Source organism: Melospiza melodia, chromosome 2 (assembly GCF_035770615.1).
Source record: "Melospiza melodia melodia isolate bMelMel2 chromosome 2, bMelMel2.pri, whole genome shotgun sequence".
Lineage (NCBI taxonomy): Eukaryota > Metazoa > Chordata > Aves > Passeriformes > Passerellidae > Melospiza > Melospiza melodia.
Window position 1 is genome coordinate 90,037,633 of NC_086195.1, and position 18,249 is coordinate 90,055,881.

At 41.5% G+C, this 18,249-nt stretch overlaps 2 protein-coding genes across 2 annotated transcripts in view; one reads left to right on the top strand and one right to left on the bottom strand.

Moving 5' to 3' along the window:
- On the bottom strand, positions 1 to 11,114 carry NUDT15 (nudix hydrolase 15). The gene is made up of 4 exons (XM_063150333.1): positions 11,013 to 11,114; positions 2,827 to 3,266; positions 2,521 to 2,711; positions 1 to 2,013 (listed from the first exon to the last, which is right to left on the bottom strand). The coding sequence occupies exons 1-4, from the start codon at positions 11,112 to 11,114 to the stop codon at positions 1,868 to 1,870; spliced, it is 879 nt and encodes a 292-aa protein (XP_063006403.1). The 3' UTR covers positions 1 to 1,867.
- The window catches only part of SUCLA2 (succinate-CoA ligase ADP-forming subunit beta), an 18,728-nt gene continuing 11,542 nt past the window's right edge, over positions 11,064 to 18,249 (top strand). The window contains exons 1-2 of the mRNA XM_063149305.1: positions 11,064 to 11,199; positions 12,491 to 12,674. Coding sequence (XP_063005375.1) covers positions 11,113 to 11,199; positions 12,491 to 12,674 — 271 coding nt within the window. The 5' untranslated portion in view covers positions 11,064 to 11,112. The remainder of the gene's footprint in view (positions 11,200 to 12,490; positions 12,675 to 18,249) is intronic.

Below are 18,249 nucleotides of genomic sequence, written 5' to 3' on the forward strand. Positions count from 1 at the left end.
TTGCAGTAATGCACTGTAGTCTTTTAATCTGTCCATTTTGAAAAGATACAGAAATGCTGACATATGGAGATACTGTTGTGTCCTCATTTCAGTGTCTACTTGTGTATTTACAAGAAATAGAATGTATATATCCATTAACAAAATATGCCAAGAAAGTATTTATTGCATGACAGACCATTTTACACTGGTCCCTGTTCTCTCATCAGGACCTAGATGTTTTCTAAAATAAAAAATTGTACTAAATAATTTAATTTTTTTTCTTCATTATTCTTTGTGACAGATGGGCAGGACATCTGTCAACTCTTCCCACAGCTTCTTTGTTGACAGCTGAATGGAATAATTTTCAGTGTACATAAGGTTGCTTGCAGGAAGCAAATCTCCACTTTTGAATAGAAAAATAAGATTTTTACAAAGTTACAGTAGCAAAGGAATTTTTGGTGAAATTTCCCATTTCAAGACTGCTGTGTAACGTTGCTTCTTTCTTCACTTCAGAGAACGGGTGTCTGTCCTAAGGGAAGTTGCACATAATTAATACTTCAAACTCTAATTAGGAGGATTGCCAGGGGCAGTAGCATCCTTATGCCTCATCACACTGTTTCTCAGCAAGAAGAGCCATCTCCATTTAAAAAAATGTATGTTCAAAGTAAGGAAGAGCCTTAAATCCCTCAAGCTGATTTCTTTTAAGAACTGAGAAGTCAATTCATAATTCCAGGCAATTTTAATCTCTCAGTATTGTGCCCATACTTTATTCAAAAGAAATTAAAGAAACCTTACATTTTTGTATAATGAATATATCTAAAGGGAATAGACAAGACGTATGCTATAAAAGAAGCCTGACAAGAAAAAAATGAGCCAACCAGTGATTTGAAAGTTATATCTTAAAATTAATCACTGATGTCTTGGTGACAACAGCTGGAAAAGAATCAAAATTAGTTACAGATTCTAGAAAAATTAAAAATATTATCTTCTTGGTTTTGTATGTACTGTTGGGTACTGTAATTTCATTCACTAACAACACAGTCATTTAATCAGTCAAACTGAAAATGCACAATTTTACCAAATCTCAATAGTCAGCCATACAGAACTACACCCATGTGTGCAGTTTAATACTCACAACTCTTTTTAGCCACTAAGTATGATTTTTGCCATGGAGCTACACTTATAAATGAGATTTGTGTCAGCCTAGTAGAGCAGGCACCTCTCCATTCCAAGAGTTCAGTAACAAACTCAGATAAATTGCAGAGATCCGAGACATTTCTGCAGATAAATTCAATGTAAATGAGGCTCTAAACAGAACTCTGTTATGAAAACAACTGGCAAGAAGGGTCAGGGAATTTTCATTCCCTGCAATAAGTCATGACAATCTTCTCACATTTATAATACTCTTTTGATTTTCAAGTGTATACTGCTGTCTGCAGGGAAAAAAGGCATTGTCTATTAAATGTAACTTTTGCTCATGACAGTAGCTTCATAAGTGAAGCTACGAGACAAGGCCAAGTTTTAAAATTGGTCCAATAATTACAGGAAAGCAGGTTTGAATGAGTAAGTTTTGCTGCAATTGCTTTTAAGTGAGTAAGCTTCCTGGGCTAGTGCTGATTTCCAAATGGCTGGTCATCAATGGACTAACTAGGTAAAACACTGAGTTTTCTGTAAAAGAAAAAGTTAATTATTAACTACTAAACCTAGAAATGGGTCTGGAATGAGAGACAACTGTCATATGAAATATGGGAAAAGCACTGAAACAGTTGGCATGTTCTTCTTTGGGAAAAAGACAACATTTTCACATGGGCAGGGTGAGCACTTCGTATCTTTTACACCAAAAAAGCAGGTCTGTCCTTTTGTTTGTTACATAACATACAATTTGTTTTTACTCTAATTGGTGACTTCCCGTGTACCCCTTTAGATGATCGAGCTCCTCTGTAAAAGGATTGTAGCCTTGCTCTCTTAAACAGCGTAAGGCCCAGAACAGTTGATCTGCTGGAGGAAATTCATCCCATCTGACCCATTCCCAGCCTGTAGGGAAAAAAAAAAAAAAAAAAAGAAAAAGGAAGAAAAATCTGAGTAAAGAGTTAAGACAGGACCCTGTGGCAGGAGAGGTTTAGGCCGGATGTTTGGAAAAGGTGGTGGGGCACTGGAATAGGCTCCATAGTGCAGCCTGACAGAGCTCAAGGAGTGTTTGCACAACTCTGGCACAAGGCGGGATTGCTGAGGCTGCCCCGTGCAGGGCCAGGAATGGGATTTAATGATGCTTGGGGGTCCCTTCCAACTCAGGATATTCTTTCTTTCTGTGATATAACAATTCTTCCTCTTCAAGTCTAGATGGATCATATAGAAACTACCAATACAAAGACAGGTGACAGAGTCATTTTGCCTGAGCAGCTTTTTCATTTACCAGAGAAGCTGCGGATGCCGCATCCCTGGGAGCGTTCAAGGCCAGGCCGGATGAATCTGGGAGCCCCCTGACCTAGTGGCAGGTGTCCCTGCCCGCGGCACGGCGCTTGGAACCAGATGCTTACTCACCCTCGTTCTTGTCGGGCTCCTGGTTGCGCGGCTCGGCGCCCGGCTCGGCCTCGCCCTTCATGAGCACGGTGACATAGTGGTAGCGCTGGGCCGGGCACGCCGCGTTCACGGCCGACGCGAACCGCACGTGGCGCAGCGGCAGCGCCGCCTCCTCCAGCGTCTCCCGCGCCGCGCACTCCGCCAGGCTCTCCCTGCGGGCGGCAGGCAAGGGAAGGCACGGCACGGCACCGCACGGCCGCCTCAGGGCACGGCGGGCAAGGGAAGTGCCGGGCGGGGAGGGAGGCAGGGAGGGCGCGGGGCTCCTACCCGAACTCCAGGTGGCCTCCGGGGAGCTGGTAGGTGCCGGCGCCCAGCGCGCCTTTCCGCTTGCCCAGGAGGACGCAGCCGGGGTGCGCGGCGCTGGTGACCACCACCCCCACGCCGACCCCCGGCCGCCGCGGCTGAGCCGCCTGCTCGCCCATGGCAGCCCCGGCGCTCGGCTCGGCTCCCCGGGGCAGGCGGGAGCGGATCCGCCAATCGCGGCTCGGGATGCCGGGTTTTGGCAGGCCCCTGGCGGGGGTGTGACCGGAGAGCGCGAGTGCGCCTGGTGGTGACGTCGCTGGTGAGGAAGCGGGCGAGGTTCCCAGGCAGGATCGACAGGGAGCGGTGCCCTGTGCTGCTGTGTGCCTGGGACCCTGGCCTCTCAGCCCGCAGGGACTTGTGAGCGCACCGGGAATAGAAAAGGCCTTTGTGCAAACGAGGGGCAGCTGACAACAAGCAAGATGCGACTCGATTTTTGAAGGTCAAGGAGCCAGTCGGTCTCTGACTGCAGATTTGTTCAGGATTTAAAAAGCAGCCCTTCTTTGGTTAGCCCACTGTTTCTGGCCTGCGAAGAGTCTGACTCTGAAGTGTCACGTGAATTTTTTAAAAAGGAAGCTACAAACTCAGCTGAGCAGAGCTCCACAGGCAGAATAACAGTTCCTGACTGATAAAGAAACAATAAAAATTTCTGCTGGCAAATACTTACCTTTGTGAAAAAACGCCAATCACTTGTTTTTAAAATTTTAAAAGTTTAATAGAAATAAAATGGTTATAAAAATAGTAATACAATTAGAGTAATAATAATTTGGACAATTTGAATTAGGACAATATGAGACAATAGAGACAAAGAGTTATGGACGTTCGTTTACCTTTTCTGGGCAGCACGAGCCCGAGAAAGGACCCCCGTTAACAAAGGATTAACCTTTAAAAGCAATAGCCCGTTGCATATTCATACACTTCATACATGATGCATAAATTCCATTCAAACACAGGATTCTGTCTGGTCAGTGTCAACTTCTTCCTCTGAATCCAAACAGCGCCTTCAAGGTGGGAAGAAGTTCGTTTCTTCTGATAAGAGAGCAATAAATTCTTTTTCTCTGAAAGATTTGGTGTCCTGTGGCTGCTATCTCACTGCAAGTCCTTTCTTTAAAAAAATTATCCTACATAGCATAGTTTCTATTTTAACATTTTTTATAACCCAAAACTATTTAACACACTACTTAAGAGAACTAATACAGCATTACTTTCTAACACAACACATATAATATTCATTTTAATATTTTCAAAAAGCTAATCATAAAATACGCATTTTTCACACCTTCATTCTCACATTTTTATGAATTACAGAGATATGTAGAATACAATTCAGCTTTCATTTTCTTTATAAACGACTGTAAAGTTCATCAGATTTTCCCGTTCTTCAGCCTATTGATCACAACAGAGAAAGAAGTTTTTTATTTGCAGACCTTTCAAATTGGTTTTGGGTTTTTGTTTGGTTGGTTTTGGGGATTATTTTGGTAAGGCTTTAAAATATCTGTGAACAGGTGTTTTTATTTACATATGAAAGTCACAGGGCCAAACTGGCTGAAGCTTAATCACATTTTCGGGGATCAGTTTTCTGGGGTTTAACTGCCCCAAGTGGCTCAATGCAGCATCAGATGTGTCCCACTGTTGGCATGAAGGGCATGTCGGGAGCAAATGTCTGGGTGTGCTAGAAGCAAGGCTGCCCTTTGGCAGTATTTGGCCCTGCTGCTTAACTGTGATGTCAGCCCATACCCTGTGGTAATCACATATCCTCTGAACAGAGAGAGACACAGCTCTCCCAGGATTTTCCTGGGAAGCTGTGAGAAGCTGTGAGAAAGCTCAGAGAAAGAATCAAAACAATTATCTCAACCTCTGCACCTGGCAGGCAATCTCCGTTTGTCAAAGATGTTTACAAGGAGTTGTCCCTTCTTGACCAATAGGTGAGAGAAGATTACTAAAGGCCAATCAGGTCTTAGGCCCCCCATTGTTTCTATAAGAACTGTGGATTTCTAATAATAAAGTGCCTTTTCATGCCTTCTGATGATGGAGTCTCTGTATCACCTTTAGCTCTCCCTGATACCCCTTCAGTGATAATACCCTGAATTACTGACATTGGTAAATAGCAGCAATAATAATAAATAATCGTGAGCAAATTGCCAAGCTAACAAGACTTTTTGTAAACCAAGTTCATTCATTTGTATCTGTCTCCCCAGTACAGCTGAGTATCCTAAGTATCCTAATGCATGAGGACATCCATTAGGAGTATCCTAATCTCCAGATGAAACACCAGACATATGAGTTATATCATGTCTGTATTTACATTTTAAGACAACAATCTTACAAAAGCCATATCAAGGATTCCTCCTCACCCATGAAGATCGTTTTGGTCCAATACTTTAAAACACCACAAAATTTTTTACCTGAACAGTGAAAACATTCTACTTTCTATGTGCACTATTTTCCTGTACCTTTTACCAAACAGCATTTAGTGACAAGTCTTGAAGGTGACTCATTGATTTATTTTTAAATTTTAAAAAAAAGTCCATATGCTCATTATGCTTATTTACTATATTAGCAGGATACAATTAAATGAAAATGTTATATAAAGATGATTATGTAGAAATGTTATATGATGATTATGTAAAAAGTATGTTTTTAAAAGCAATAAATTTTTATTTGTCAGTACGCTAAGATTTTCCCTTCCTCTCTACCATCTTCTTGATCGCAACAAAGATGTGAAGTATTACCCTTCTACAAAACTTTAAAATGGCTAATTTTTTGTTAAGGTTTTGAAATCTCATATACAGATGTTCAGACTTGTTTCAATTTTTTCACCTTACATTTGTGATCATTAATATAAAGAATACTGTATGAAAAGAAGCATTTTGTTGACTGAATCTGTTCTGATTGGTTTCATTCTAGGATTTATTTAGGACATGCCTATGTAGCCAGGTATTGCAGATCATGAAGTAAATACAGGCTGGTTTTCTGAGTCTGATGGTGAACAGATGTCCACTGAAGAAAGACGTGAATAAACCAAGAATGAGAAAGTAGCAAAATCCTCTGCCACAATTTGAAAAGCTTGCAAGATTATGATTTATATATACTTGTAAATTTGTTTATTAATATTTCATCTGAGAAAGTACTTCTGTGAGCCAAAACAGTGTATTTGAACCAGCATGTGTCCAGCAGCTACTGGAAAAGAGGCAGATATTTTTCAGGGCCAATCCCTTGTTCTGTATGCTAACGCTTTTATTGATTGAAGTGTTATTGAATGAACTGTATGTCCGAGGTGATCTGGATCAAAAAAACCTATTTTTTAAACAATTAATCTGTTTTCTAGCATGCTGTGGGTGGCACAGGGAAGGGACAGGACAGAGTTCAATCAGATTAAACACAGCACAAAGCTAAACCTGACTCAGCAAACTGGGAGAGAGATTACATTTTTAGTAGGATGTGATCCCTGATGCAATTTACAGCTCAGGGACATAAGTGAGGGAGGCAGTGAGTCAGAGCAGCTGGGAACAAGAATGGTGGGACTAACTGTATTAGAGACAGGCCAGATTTATGTCAGATTAAAATGACTACACAGCTGTTCCCTAAGAAGAGCACACATAGGCAAAGCAGGTTAGTAAAACACACAGTGTACAACAGCTTATTGAAAAGCAGCTACACAAGCAGAAAACATCCATCTTTCTGAGAATTTCATACACATGGCTCCCTGGCTGTGGAATTTACTATATATTTGCATTCTCTTAGCAGAAGTATGAACTAGGAGATATAAGGATTATATTTAAATATTTTACATTGCAAAACTGGCATTCAGAAGCTGGGTGGAATGTGACAGCAGTGCATGACCCCAAAGTCCCGCCAGCAACCTGGCTGAAACTTGAACTTGAAAGATTTTTCTTCTCTTGCATTCAAGCAACTGGTTGTTATCCAGAACCCTGATATTGAAAATGTAACATTGTTAACTGTTTCCTCAGTTTTATTTTAGCAGAATTATTTCCATGATACCACATGTTTCCATTAAATGGCTGTCTTTCACCATAAATTACTGCTTGCTGTAATATTATGGCTTCATAAACATTATTAGTGGAAATTAGGCAAAGTGTGATACGCAGTTTTTATGTTGAAATGTAAATAACTTCTGATCACATTTACATATGGAGAGAATAATGGTGTGTGCAAGAGCAATAGGACAAATTAGAGCTGTACTACAGGTGTGCTGCCTTCATTGCTTGTTAATTATTTCTTTACTGTGTCCAGGCAGGACTGAGTCATTGGAATGAGTGAAGGTGCTGAGACAATTCTGCTTTATTTGTAGCTTTGTCATCAACACTCTAAGTGACCTTGGGCAACTCATAGGCAGATGAAGAGGGATTGTGCTTTGCTGAAACTTCTGTGTGTGCTCAATCCCAGGGGACCCTGAATCAGAAGAATAAAAAAGCGTCTGTTCCTTATCCATCTAGGATAGTACCTGGAGGTCCAGAATGGTTGTCTGGAATACAGTAGGCAAGAAATCATGACAGGGTTTTTGAATACTATTCTACAGCCATCTGTAGCTCAGTGACTTCTCAAGGCAGAGGTGGCTTCTGTGTATTTATTAACTAACCTTCTTCTTGTTTCTCTTCTTTAACCTACCAAAACTCCTTTTGAGCCCATATAAATTTTCATTATTTGCAGCATCTGTGGCAAGGTGCTCCATAGCTTAGCTATGTGAAAGATCATTTTTTGCAAACCAAATCCTTTTGCTTTCATTGAGCCTTTCATCTACCAGCCTTCACTGGTTGGGAAGAGATGATGCATTAGTGTTTCATGTTCATACTGTATTCTGCAGAAAACTTGCACCTATCCAGACCTGAGAGTGCACACATCAAAGGCCTGTTTGCTAGGACAGATGTCAGAATCCTTGCAGGAAATACACCAGAGCACCTTCAGGGAAGGACCCTGGATTGTCTTTTCTGCATGACTGGGAGAAGAGATGGAATAGCCTGTTAATATTGCAAATGGGTGCCATGAATAGTTTTATGTTGTTAGATAAGCCTGAGGGTCCCCTTAGCAACCTGTAGTTTGTCAAGAGACAGCCAGGATGGTACTCCTGCAGACAAGTGACGCAGAGAGAATTCACCATCTGTAAGACATGCAATGTAAGGCAGTATAGACACCACTGAAGGATTATTCTCACTCTGCTTCAAAGTCAGTTTTTTTGTTCTGATTCATCAGCTGAACCTGTTTACTCATCTACCATACAAAAAAAAAAAAAAAAAAAAAAAAAAAAAAAAAAAAAAAAAAGCGGGCTCTTTTTTCCTGTCTTCAACAAAAAGAATTCTGGAAAGCTCAGGGTGATTTTCTCCACAGGTACTGGGATGCTTTCTAAGCCCCTGCTAAATTTCATCTTGGAAATTTCCTACCCTCTGAACTCTTGGCCTTGGCAGAGGCTTTCGTTTTCTGACTCTGACGTTCTTGGCAAGACCATCTCTCCTGATGTTTTTCAGCTACAAAGTATCAACCAGTGGAGCTTACAAGGTCTGGGAAATAAATCAGATTGTACCATTGTCACTGCGTGGATGTGATAAATTTATAATAAAGCAAATTCATGTCTATTCATAATGCCTGACTCTTCCAGGATGCTATATTTGGCCTCAAACTGGATTATTTATTTGTCCTGCTTATCTGTTAAAACTTCTTGGCTCATTCTATCTCGTTTGTTATGTACCTTTTCCTTGCTTCTTTATAGTTTTAAACACAGATTTTCAGAGAGGGCCTTGATCCTATGTTAAAAATCTTATTCTGATTTTCGCAAGAAATCTCCTAATTTTAAACTTTGAATAGGATGGAATCTGTTTCTGGAGATTTAGCAAAACCTCTGGATATCTGCTGGAATCCTACAGTGCATTCCTTGTGCAGTCTCTTCAATTGTAAGTCAGATATTGAATGAGGCTGAGCCTATACAAACCTGAGTTTATATTGGGCTCACTAGGAATTTGTCTGGTTGTAGCCAAGTGTTATCTTCTCTTGTGTGTCTAACAAAATAAAGAAAAGGTGCACGTGTCATTTCCAAGAACTATTGTTTTTAAGATTTTGAGTTGGGTTTACAACCACCTTGTGCTGACAGTCAGAGCCGGGTGGTGGCACTGGTGATCAGACAGAAATCCAAGCAGGTTTACAGTCCACCCCAGTTAGACAAGTTTTCACAGGCAAGAGGAGATCAGACAATAAAACATTCAGATAATTAAAGTTCTCCATACAGCTGTGTATCAGACTCCAGATAACAGCAGCAGCTGCCTCAGTCTTTCTACAAGCCCGTCAATGTTGTCAGCCATGTGACAGTTCTTCTTTTGATGTATAAGGTAACAACCATCTTCACTTTGAAACTGGAAGGATAAGTCACTGCTAGTGAGAAGATACAGTAGTAGTTGTAATCTGAATGTCTTACAGTCATTTGCTCGGGCAAGAATTAATTCTAATTAATTAATTAATTACACAACAAAGAGAGTTGTCCAATTTCCTTCCTGTAGCAAGCAACTGAGTAAGGATATAAGTCTTGTTTCCTGACCTGCAGCCAGTACTTATCTCTGAACAGTAGCTTTGGGTTTTTAAGGTTAAAGTTTAAAGTTTTGCCAAGATCTATTACATCCTCTTGTAAACATTGTTGCAAATCCTTTCCAGGGGGGAGGTAATTTTGGGGAGTCTGCTGGAGTTAGGAGATGTCTTTGTAGGTGGAAATGGCATCCATGCAGCAGGTCCTGTGACTACTGAAGAGCCACTGTGTGTACAGGGGGCAGAAAGAGCACAGAGTTCAAGTGCTTTTTCTTCCCTTCCTCCCTTTCTTGCCTTGCCCAGAAGCAATATTTTATCAGCTGTGGTGGAAATCTTGGATGATCTATCAAAATTTTGCAGCTGCTTCCAGGTTCAGTGACACATACTCCTAGCTGGTGTCTGCACACAGAGGTGCAGAGCTAAGCACTCTGCAGAGCTCACTGCCGTGCTAACAGGTGACAGTAACTCCAGGCCAGCAGAGGACTAGGAGCAAAAGAACTGAACCAGAATGAACTCCGTCTTTTGCAATACTCACCCAAGGAGAAGTTATGATAATGCATTTTCAGTTCCAGAATAAAAAGAGGCAACTCATCCAGTTATTTATTGGATAATTCAAGTTACAAAACTCAAGAAGAATCACAGCTCTGACAAGGCTTTATTTCACATCAGATCTTGCTTTGATGTTCATAATGTATGGAAGTAACTGCATTTTTCCTTATTATGGGTAGAGGGCATTCTTGTTCCAGTTTCTCAGGCCAATGCTATTTTCCCAATTACCATTTTGTTTTAAAGGAAAAAGCTTTGCCTGCTAGTGAGTCACAAGGTCTGGGCACTAGTTTCTGCAGGGACACCTGTCCCCTGCTTCAGTTCCTTAGTGACCTGAGTCGAGGCTACCCAAGTAAAAGTACAGACACTGAATTGCAGAGGGGGCGGCACAGCATGGAGCTGTGAGAGGCAGAAATGAGGATCGTGGCATGGGGAAGGGGCTGCAAAATATCTAGAAATACTAGAACCACTGAATGGTTTGGGTTCGAAAGGACCTTAAAGATTATCTAATTCCAACCTACCTGCCATTGGCAAGGATACCTTCCACTAGACCATGTTGCTCAGAGCCCCATCCAGCCTGGCCTGGAACACTTTCAGGGATGGGGCATGCACAGCTTCTCTGAGAAACCTGTGCCAGTGCCGCCCACCCTTACAACAGGGAATTCCTTCTTTACATCTAATCCAAACCTGCCCTCTTTCACTTTAAAACCATTCCCCCTTGTCTTAAGTAAGAATGGTTGTCTTAAGCAAGAATAGTTGTGTTTACGTTGCTGCACGGACACACCCTGAAATACGAAACCAAAAATAGTAATGCTCTGGAGTGAAAAGACTTAAGTTCTGCTATTGCGAAGCTGAAGCGGGAGGGAGTGTGGGCGTGGCATAAGGGAGCTGTGCTTCCTTCCTTCCTTTTAACACTGGCGGTGCTAACCGAGCCCGACGTGGTTGTGGGTGGATTACAACCCATTTAGGATCCTTGCGAAGCAAAAAGAACCTTTATTAAAACCAGAACGGTGGAAAGAACGAGGGGGCCGGGACGCGCCCCTCAGCGCCGCTCCTCCCCGCCGCCGGGCGGGCGTCACTGCGGGGGCGGGGCCGCGCCTGGCGCTTCCTGGCCCCGCCCCGGCCCGCGAGCGGCGCGTGCGCGCTGCCGGGGGCACCCGAGGGCGAAGGGGCTCGGCCATGGCGGCCTCCATGATCTGCAGCCGGGTGGCGGCCGGGCTGAGGGGCAGTGGCCTCCGCGCCTCGCTGGGCTCCACCGCGGGGAAGGTAGCGGCCTCTCGGGGGCGCGGGTGGGCCGGGCCGGGGCTGAAGCGGGGTCGGGCCGCTGGGGTTGCGGAGCGACGGCGAGAGCAGCGTCCGTCTCGGCGCGCTCCCGCCGCCCTCCTGCCCTGCCCTGCCTGCGGCGCGGCTGGCAGCCCGGCGTCACCTTTGGTGTACGGCTCCCCGCAGCCGCTGTTCTTGCTTGTGGCAGGTCTTCCTGCGTGGCTGCTTTTCCCTTCCTTTTCAGCGCCCCCGTCCCCTATCTTGCTTGGAAATCCCCGGGTTTCCATCTCCGCCGTCACCTTGCTGCTAGGAGGGGTTGGGCTGTGCCAGTTCAACTCTTCTTTCAGCTCCCCCCTCCCAGCCTCTGCTCTTGGCTCCTCTGGATGCCATTCAGGGGTGCGGGCTTGTTTTTGGCTGCAGCACCCGTGGGAAGCGGTGACACGGAGGAGCTCGGCAGGCTGCGGTGTGTGACACGGTGTGTGACACGGTGTGTGACACGGTGTGTGACGCTCGCTGCCGCTTTCTCCTTCTGCCACGTCTGGGAAAGGTCGCCCTGAGTGCCCCTCTCGAGTTACACGCAGCCTCCCGGGCCGCCTCTCCGCTGGGGTCGTGCCAAGGAGAGGACGTCCTGCCTGGAGAAGGAACCTCTACGTAGGCCCTGTCGCTTCGCTAGCTTGGAATGCTGTAGTAAATCTCATGTGTCGTCTGCTTGTTTCCTTTATTTGAAGTGAAATAGAGCCTAAAAAAATCTAGCTTGTTAGAAACTTCCTAGTTCAGGCTGGTTTTTACGGTGCTTGTGCCAGTGGTGCATACTAAAAACATAAAAATAAAAGCAAAGGTTTGTTTTGTATGTAAGTTTGGTTTGTAATCTTTTTACGTTGAGTCTTTTGGTGATCGTCCATATTCGTGGATTAGCTGAATTCGGTAGGTTTCTTGCTTTGTTTGTGTATAAAATTAAGGTCTTATTTGCATATAGTGAAATACGAAAGATGCAGCAAACGTTTTTTTGCATTTGTTGTTGCTGATCTTTATGTTACAGTCTTTGTCAGTGCTAGTAGTTTCACCAGCTCTTTCCCCCTGACCAGTAAAACCTCACAAAATCAAATACGAGACCTGATATGAATGACTAATGTGGAAGGGTAGGATTAAATGTTCAGGTGTTTGCACTGGAGCACTAAAATATACTTGTTTAATATGTAGACTGGTTTTTAAACCTAAACAAAGAGGGTAGTCTTTCACAACAGTCACATTCTTCTTTTTGTTTTCTTTTTTTTCATTTATTCTTTTCCTTCAGGTACTTGCTGGAAGTCCAGGAATACTCAACAATCATGGGTTTCAAGTGCAGCAACAGCAACAGAGGAGGCTATCACTGCATGAATACCTGAGCATGGGACTGTTGAAGGAGGCTGGCATTTCTGTTCCACATGGAGTGGTTGCCAATACGCCAGATGAAGCTTACAAAATAGCAAAAGAAATAGGTATAATATTAAAGAGAACATATACTAATAGGCATGGGTTTGATACAAGGTGTACCTACTTTTTCTGTCTTTCTTGGAAAGATGTTGCTTGGAGTTCTGAATATACCTTCCCTTTAGGAGAGCCTTCCCTGTGAAGCAGCCTTCTTGTTAAGAAGGAGTAGGTCAGATATAAATTTTATTAGCTTAGACTAATATAAGTACTTAAACCTCTTTGAGATGAGTAATAGACTCTACTTTGTGCAAGTCTTGGATTTCTTTCTACTTTCAGCAAGGTTAGAGGAAGTCTTGTGTGAAGAGTTTCAGTGGAGGTGACAAGATCTCATGAAGAACAGAAGATGCAAACCATATTTCTCTTTAGGCTACAAGAAAAGAGTAAAATCCTATTCCTTTGTGAGTGTGCTTTTCTGGCAGAATGCAGCTAATTCACACAGGAGGGGAGGACTTTGATGGCTTATAGTTGTATGCTAAATTCCTGTCTTGTTTGCTGGGTACTTAAATACTTAATTGAGAATTGAGCTTTAATTTTGGACTTGACTTTGCCTATTAAATTTGACACTTTAATTACAATCTGTCCTCATAAAATCTTGTGTAATTTGAATTTAATTTGGAAGTCAGCTTCTATTGTGTCAGATATTAGAAGATAGGGATTTTTTTGGTTGATTGATTTGTTTGTTGGGGGATTTTCTTAGTTTAAAGTCTGGGATTTTTTTTTCCTCACTGGAAAAACATGTTAGGCTTGTCACAAAGTTTTAGTGAAGTTTTGGTTCTCATATTCCTTTCTCCTATGCAAATGCTCAAATCTCTATTCACCTCCAAAGGGATATATTCATAGTGATTCCTGAGGTTATAGGTTTTGTTGGATTCATTTCAGTTTCATATGGAGATTTAGTGTGAGAAATGAGATCTGAAAAAACTGATAATTTTTCTTCTAGAGCGAGTTATGCTGCTTTGTAATGTAGAAAAGATTTGAAAGGCTGCTTTTCCTTCAGGCATGATGTCCCAGAAATTCAGGTATTGTCAGATACCTTCTTTGTCTTGTTCCTGTTATTAGAGTGAGTGATACAAAATTATAATAATTTCATTAATATGAAAGGAAGTTGCTGATATACTTCTGAGAATGATTTAAACTTCAAAACCTTACCTTCTGTGAAGGATGAGTTTATAGCAGCATCAAAACTTCCCAAATCAGGCATACCCCTTTTCTCTACTTTAATGTTTGCACAGATATTGCTGGAGGAAAAGGAGAGCACCTTTGTCTGTGGCTCTTTAATCAGCAGCCTGGAAACTCGTAGGTCAGGATTCCTTTGTTTTGTTCCTGCTCAGAGAGGGCTCCCCCAGCAGTGTGGGTATGGATCTGGCTGCTGCTTTATAGCTCTGTGTCATCCCTGTGACATCATAGGCATGCCTGTTATCTGAGTGTGGGACTCTGGGCAATTTCTTGGGGATTAAAAGAATGAAGTTGTGAAGTGTGTGAGTTGGCATCCCTTTAGTACAGGAATTCAGGACTTCTGGTTGTCAGCCAAATATTTATTGGAGTTGGTGTGTAGTCGATGCTGTGACTTTCTTTGGTACTTGAGATGAGAATGGGAAATCTTCCTGAAAGGAGAAGACACACTGAAGGAGCTTGAGGTTTTGAGGCATTGCTCAAACAAGTCCAGAACTCATTCTGAGTGGTAACATTATTCTTTGCTTCAGTGTTTTGGATTTGTTTGTTGTTGTAGGCATTTAGCTGCTTTCTTTCATTTAGTACTTAAAAAAAAAAAATCAACAAAACACAAACCAAACTCTATCAGAATGAAAACATTTTTTGGTCCACCACTTTTTTTAGTCCACCCACGCATTGTTGATTTTTGTTGTGTGGAAGTAGTTGCCAGTAGATAGGATTTTTTTTTCTTTTTTATATGCTAAACTGTTTAATCAAATGTTTATCTAGACCACTACAAAGACAGTTGGTAATACTCTTTGCTCTGTTTCCCTAGCGCTGATCCACATATTCCTGGTAAATTTACACAGAGCAGATTTCTGACTAAAGGTTGAGTTTGGCATTGGATTTCTTCCCTTTTGCAAATACTTCACTTAGAAATGGGTAAATTTTTATCCCAATGTATAGCAAATGAGAACTTCTCGTTAGCAGAGATTATCATAGGTTAGTTGTGGCTGTACCTAATCAGTGTTACATAATCACTCACTTAAATTTTGAGAAACAAATAAGCTGAGTAAGTTCTGTTCCACAGCTTTGATAAGAGATTGCAGCATGACTTGGTTGCCTTGAAGTTTATGGTTTGCTCTTAGCCATGTGTGCATTCCAGCTAGCACTGTGACCAGTTCTGACTGAGAAGCTGATATGTGTGTGTTATCAAGAACATGACTAATGGACCTAAAGACTGTTTAGTGAACAGAAGCTTGATCAGTGTGATGGCAGGTAGCTCAGCAGAACACACTATTTGAAATGAACATTGCTGTTTGTTAAGAGACACTTCCATAGGTGCAATGTATTGTTGTAACTCAAGTTTTGATGCTTCCTGTTCCCTTTCCTCTGGTAACAGTGGAGTGAAAGGCAGTGACATATTGTGTGCTTGTCTGGGTTTTTTAATAACATGTATTTCGATCCATGATGATTTGAGAAGTAAGACTTCGTAAGACATTAATATCTTGAAGCCACTTTTGTGTGCTGGTGATTTTGTTGGGTTTTCAGGTAATGAATCCCACAGCTTTTTGTGCATGGCAGACTCCCAAATTTTAGTAAAATATAAAGCTGTATAAAATAGGAGGTGTTGAGAGAGTGAGTGCAAAACATTTCACCTTTCTACATCAGAGTTCTTGAAAGGAGACTGAAAGGCCCTGGAATTGAGTGTGCTACTTTTGCTGTTGCAGTTTGAGGTCCAGTGCAGCTCCATGTCCGTGTGGTTTATAAAGAATGTTCTGTTTTGGTATGCTTTCTACAGAATAGCTCCAGTAATTGCTTTGGCTGTATTCCTGCTGACAGTTACGTGATTAATACATGATTTTTTTCAGACCTTCTAGATTTTTTTCAATGTTACTAACATCTTTTAAGTACTTATCAGTGTTATTTATTTTTCCATCTGTTGCTTAAACATACAACTTATATCTGTTAAAAAATCTTTAAAAAGTAATGTGTGAACCTGGGTAGATTTAAAAATAGAATTTTTGATCCCAAGCTTGATTTAGTCAGAAATCAAAGCTTAGTATAATGTGTGCAATTATTTTCTAGGTAAAGTACTAGCTTTTTCTTTATTAGCTCATGAAAAAACATATTTCAGGCACTGTGGGAAAAAGCTGAGATGGTTTTCTCCTTAGTGTATGCCACACTCATTTTGGCTGTCTGATTTAAGTTTTTGGGGCTTTCTAGTCTATGTCATAGTGAGAACTCATGTTTGTCATACTTGTATATATGGTATTTTTTTGGTTGCCATTATCAGTTTTCCTTGTTGGTCAATTTTCTGTTTATGTTCCTGATGTCTTTCAGGCTGTCTGAAATTCCAGAGTGTTTATTCAGTTGCTCTAGGATATAGATGATGATCTAAGGTGGCAAACTTAAGCAGAAGTTCCTCAGGTGTTAAAAAAGTCATGCAATTATGTTCCTACTTACCTGGTCAAAATCTCTAGATAAACAGCAGTTGTAGTTTAGAAACCAAACATTTACTTACATTCTGGCAGATGTTATTTTTTTTTGGCATCTGAATCTTACATTTTGCTTCAGCCTTTGCTTTCTTCTGTAGCACTTCACTCCTTTGAAGTTAAAATATCAAAACATTGTTGATGATAATTCACTAATTAAAATAGTATTGTATAACCAGCACATTCAAATTTTGACCTCTGTATTTTAATTGCTCTACTTTAGCTGTTGGCAAAACCAAACCTGTCTTGTGAGCTGATAATGAATTTGATGCAGTTGATTAATGTCAGGAAGTATTTGTGTAGAGGATATTTTGTAATAGCAAAACATCTTGTTCAGTCTCCCGATTGGTACAGTCCTTTCAGTGAAAGAATGAGGATTCCTGGCACATAATTATTTCAATAGTTTTACTTTTGATTTGCATGAAATGAGTATTCTAATACCCAAAGGTTTCAAATGCTGAAAAAGTGTGATTTTGAAGTTAAAATTCCCAGTGGCTATACTTACTAATGAAATGCAGTGTACTCTGAAGAGATTCTCTGCTCTGTTGACAGAATTAAGGTCAGAATTTTATTTATATTGACACTCCTGTTGTTAGTTACAAACCCATCTTTTCCTAAGGCCAGTAAATATTTAAATTTAGGTTTTGTTTAAATTTAGGTTTTTTGTGTCTGTGCAACAAGAAAAAAATAGCTTGTGCTATAAATGGAGGGTTACTTTTTCTGGTGCAAGAACTTTGAAAAACAGACTGAAGCAGAAGTTACAGGTCTCTGTCTCTCCCAGGATAAGTTTGCAGTTGAATAGTAGTTGAGAACTTGGTTGACATGTGAGTTACTAACCTGCCACTGCCCTTTACTGTTGTCTGCCTTGTCAGAATAGATTAGGCTTGCATGGTTGTTCTGAAGGTGCCTGTAATATGTGGAAAGCAGTACCTCTGCTACAGATAGTATTGGGCAGAGAAGTGGCAATTAATGTGATTTGACAAAAGTCAGAATGAAAACTTGTAAAGCAGAACATTTTAATCAGGCCTGTGTGCTGTAAGCATTGGACTTTCCATTTGCACAGGAAACTGCAGAGATACAGTGGAACAATGACCCTTCTTGCCTCTTAATAAGCTTATTAGAAGATTGCATTTTATATGGATATCTTTCTGCTTGCCTGCATGCATTGATCTTTCTCACAGTTTGAAAGGTTAAATTGTAGAATCAGAAATTATTCCTTCCAAAAAATAGGTATTAGTATTGATAGAAGTGAAGATGGTTTTGTTTGCTGACTGTGTAACTCTTTCACTGTCTAGCTAATAACTGATTGTTGAAGGTGATAACTGTAGTGTTAGTAAATTTATAGATTTTTGTTGTCCTGAACAGATGAATGCTAAATCTGTGTTCTGATTTCAGACACCTGTTCTCACTGGTATCTACTCTTAATTTTCTAAGCATTTCCTATTTTTTTCAGGCTATTGTACTTATATGTGCTTTTAGATCTGACTGCCATTAACATGGAAATGTGATGCTTACCAAATGTTTGTTCAGAGATTCGTGCATTGGCCTTTAGCTTGCTTACCCACATGAGTTGTACTGGTGTTCCAGTGCCCTGTGTTAAGGCTTTACGATTTGTTACTGCTGCTGAAAGCTGAAGTCCTGCTCTCTGAAGTTCTTGTGTGTGTGTGTGCCTGTCACACGGTGCACAAGTCTGCAGAAGCGCTGTCTGTCTGCTGGATGAGCTTTTGCCTTCAGGGAATCGCTGTTGTGATGTGCTTCAAGGCACGATAGCACAAGTGCTTCTGCCGGCGCAAGAAGCGAGGCTGGAGTGAAAAGCTGAGGGCTGGAGGCAGGATGGCACTTCTGTGGTGGTGTGTCTGCTGGGTTATCTGCTCCAGGGCAGAAACTGCTATTTTTCATTGAAACACAAGCCTAGCAGTATTTCAAAGCCACGTAA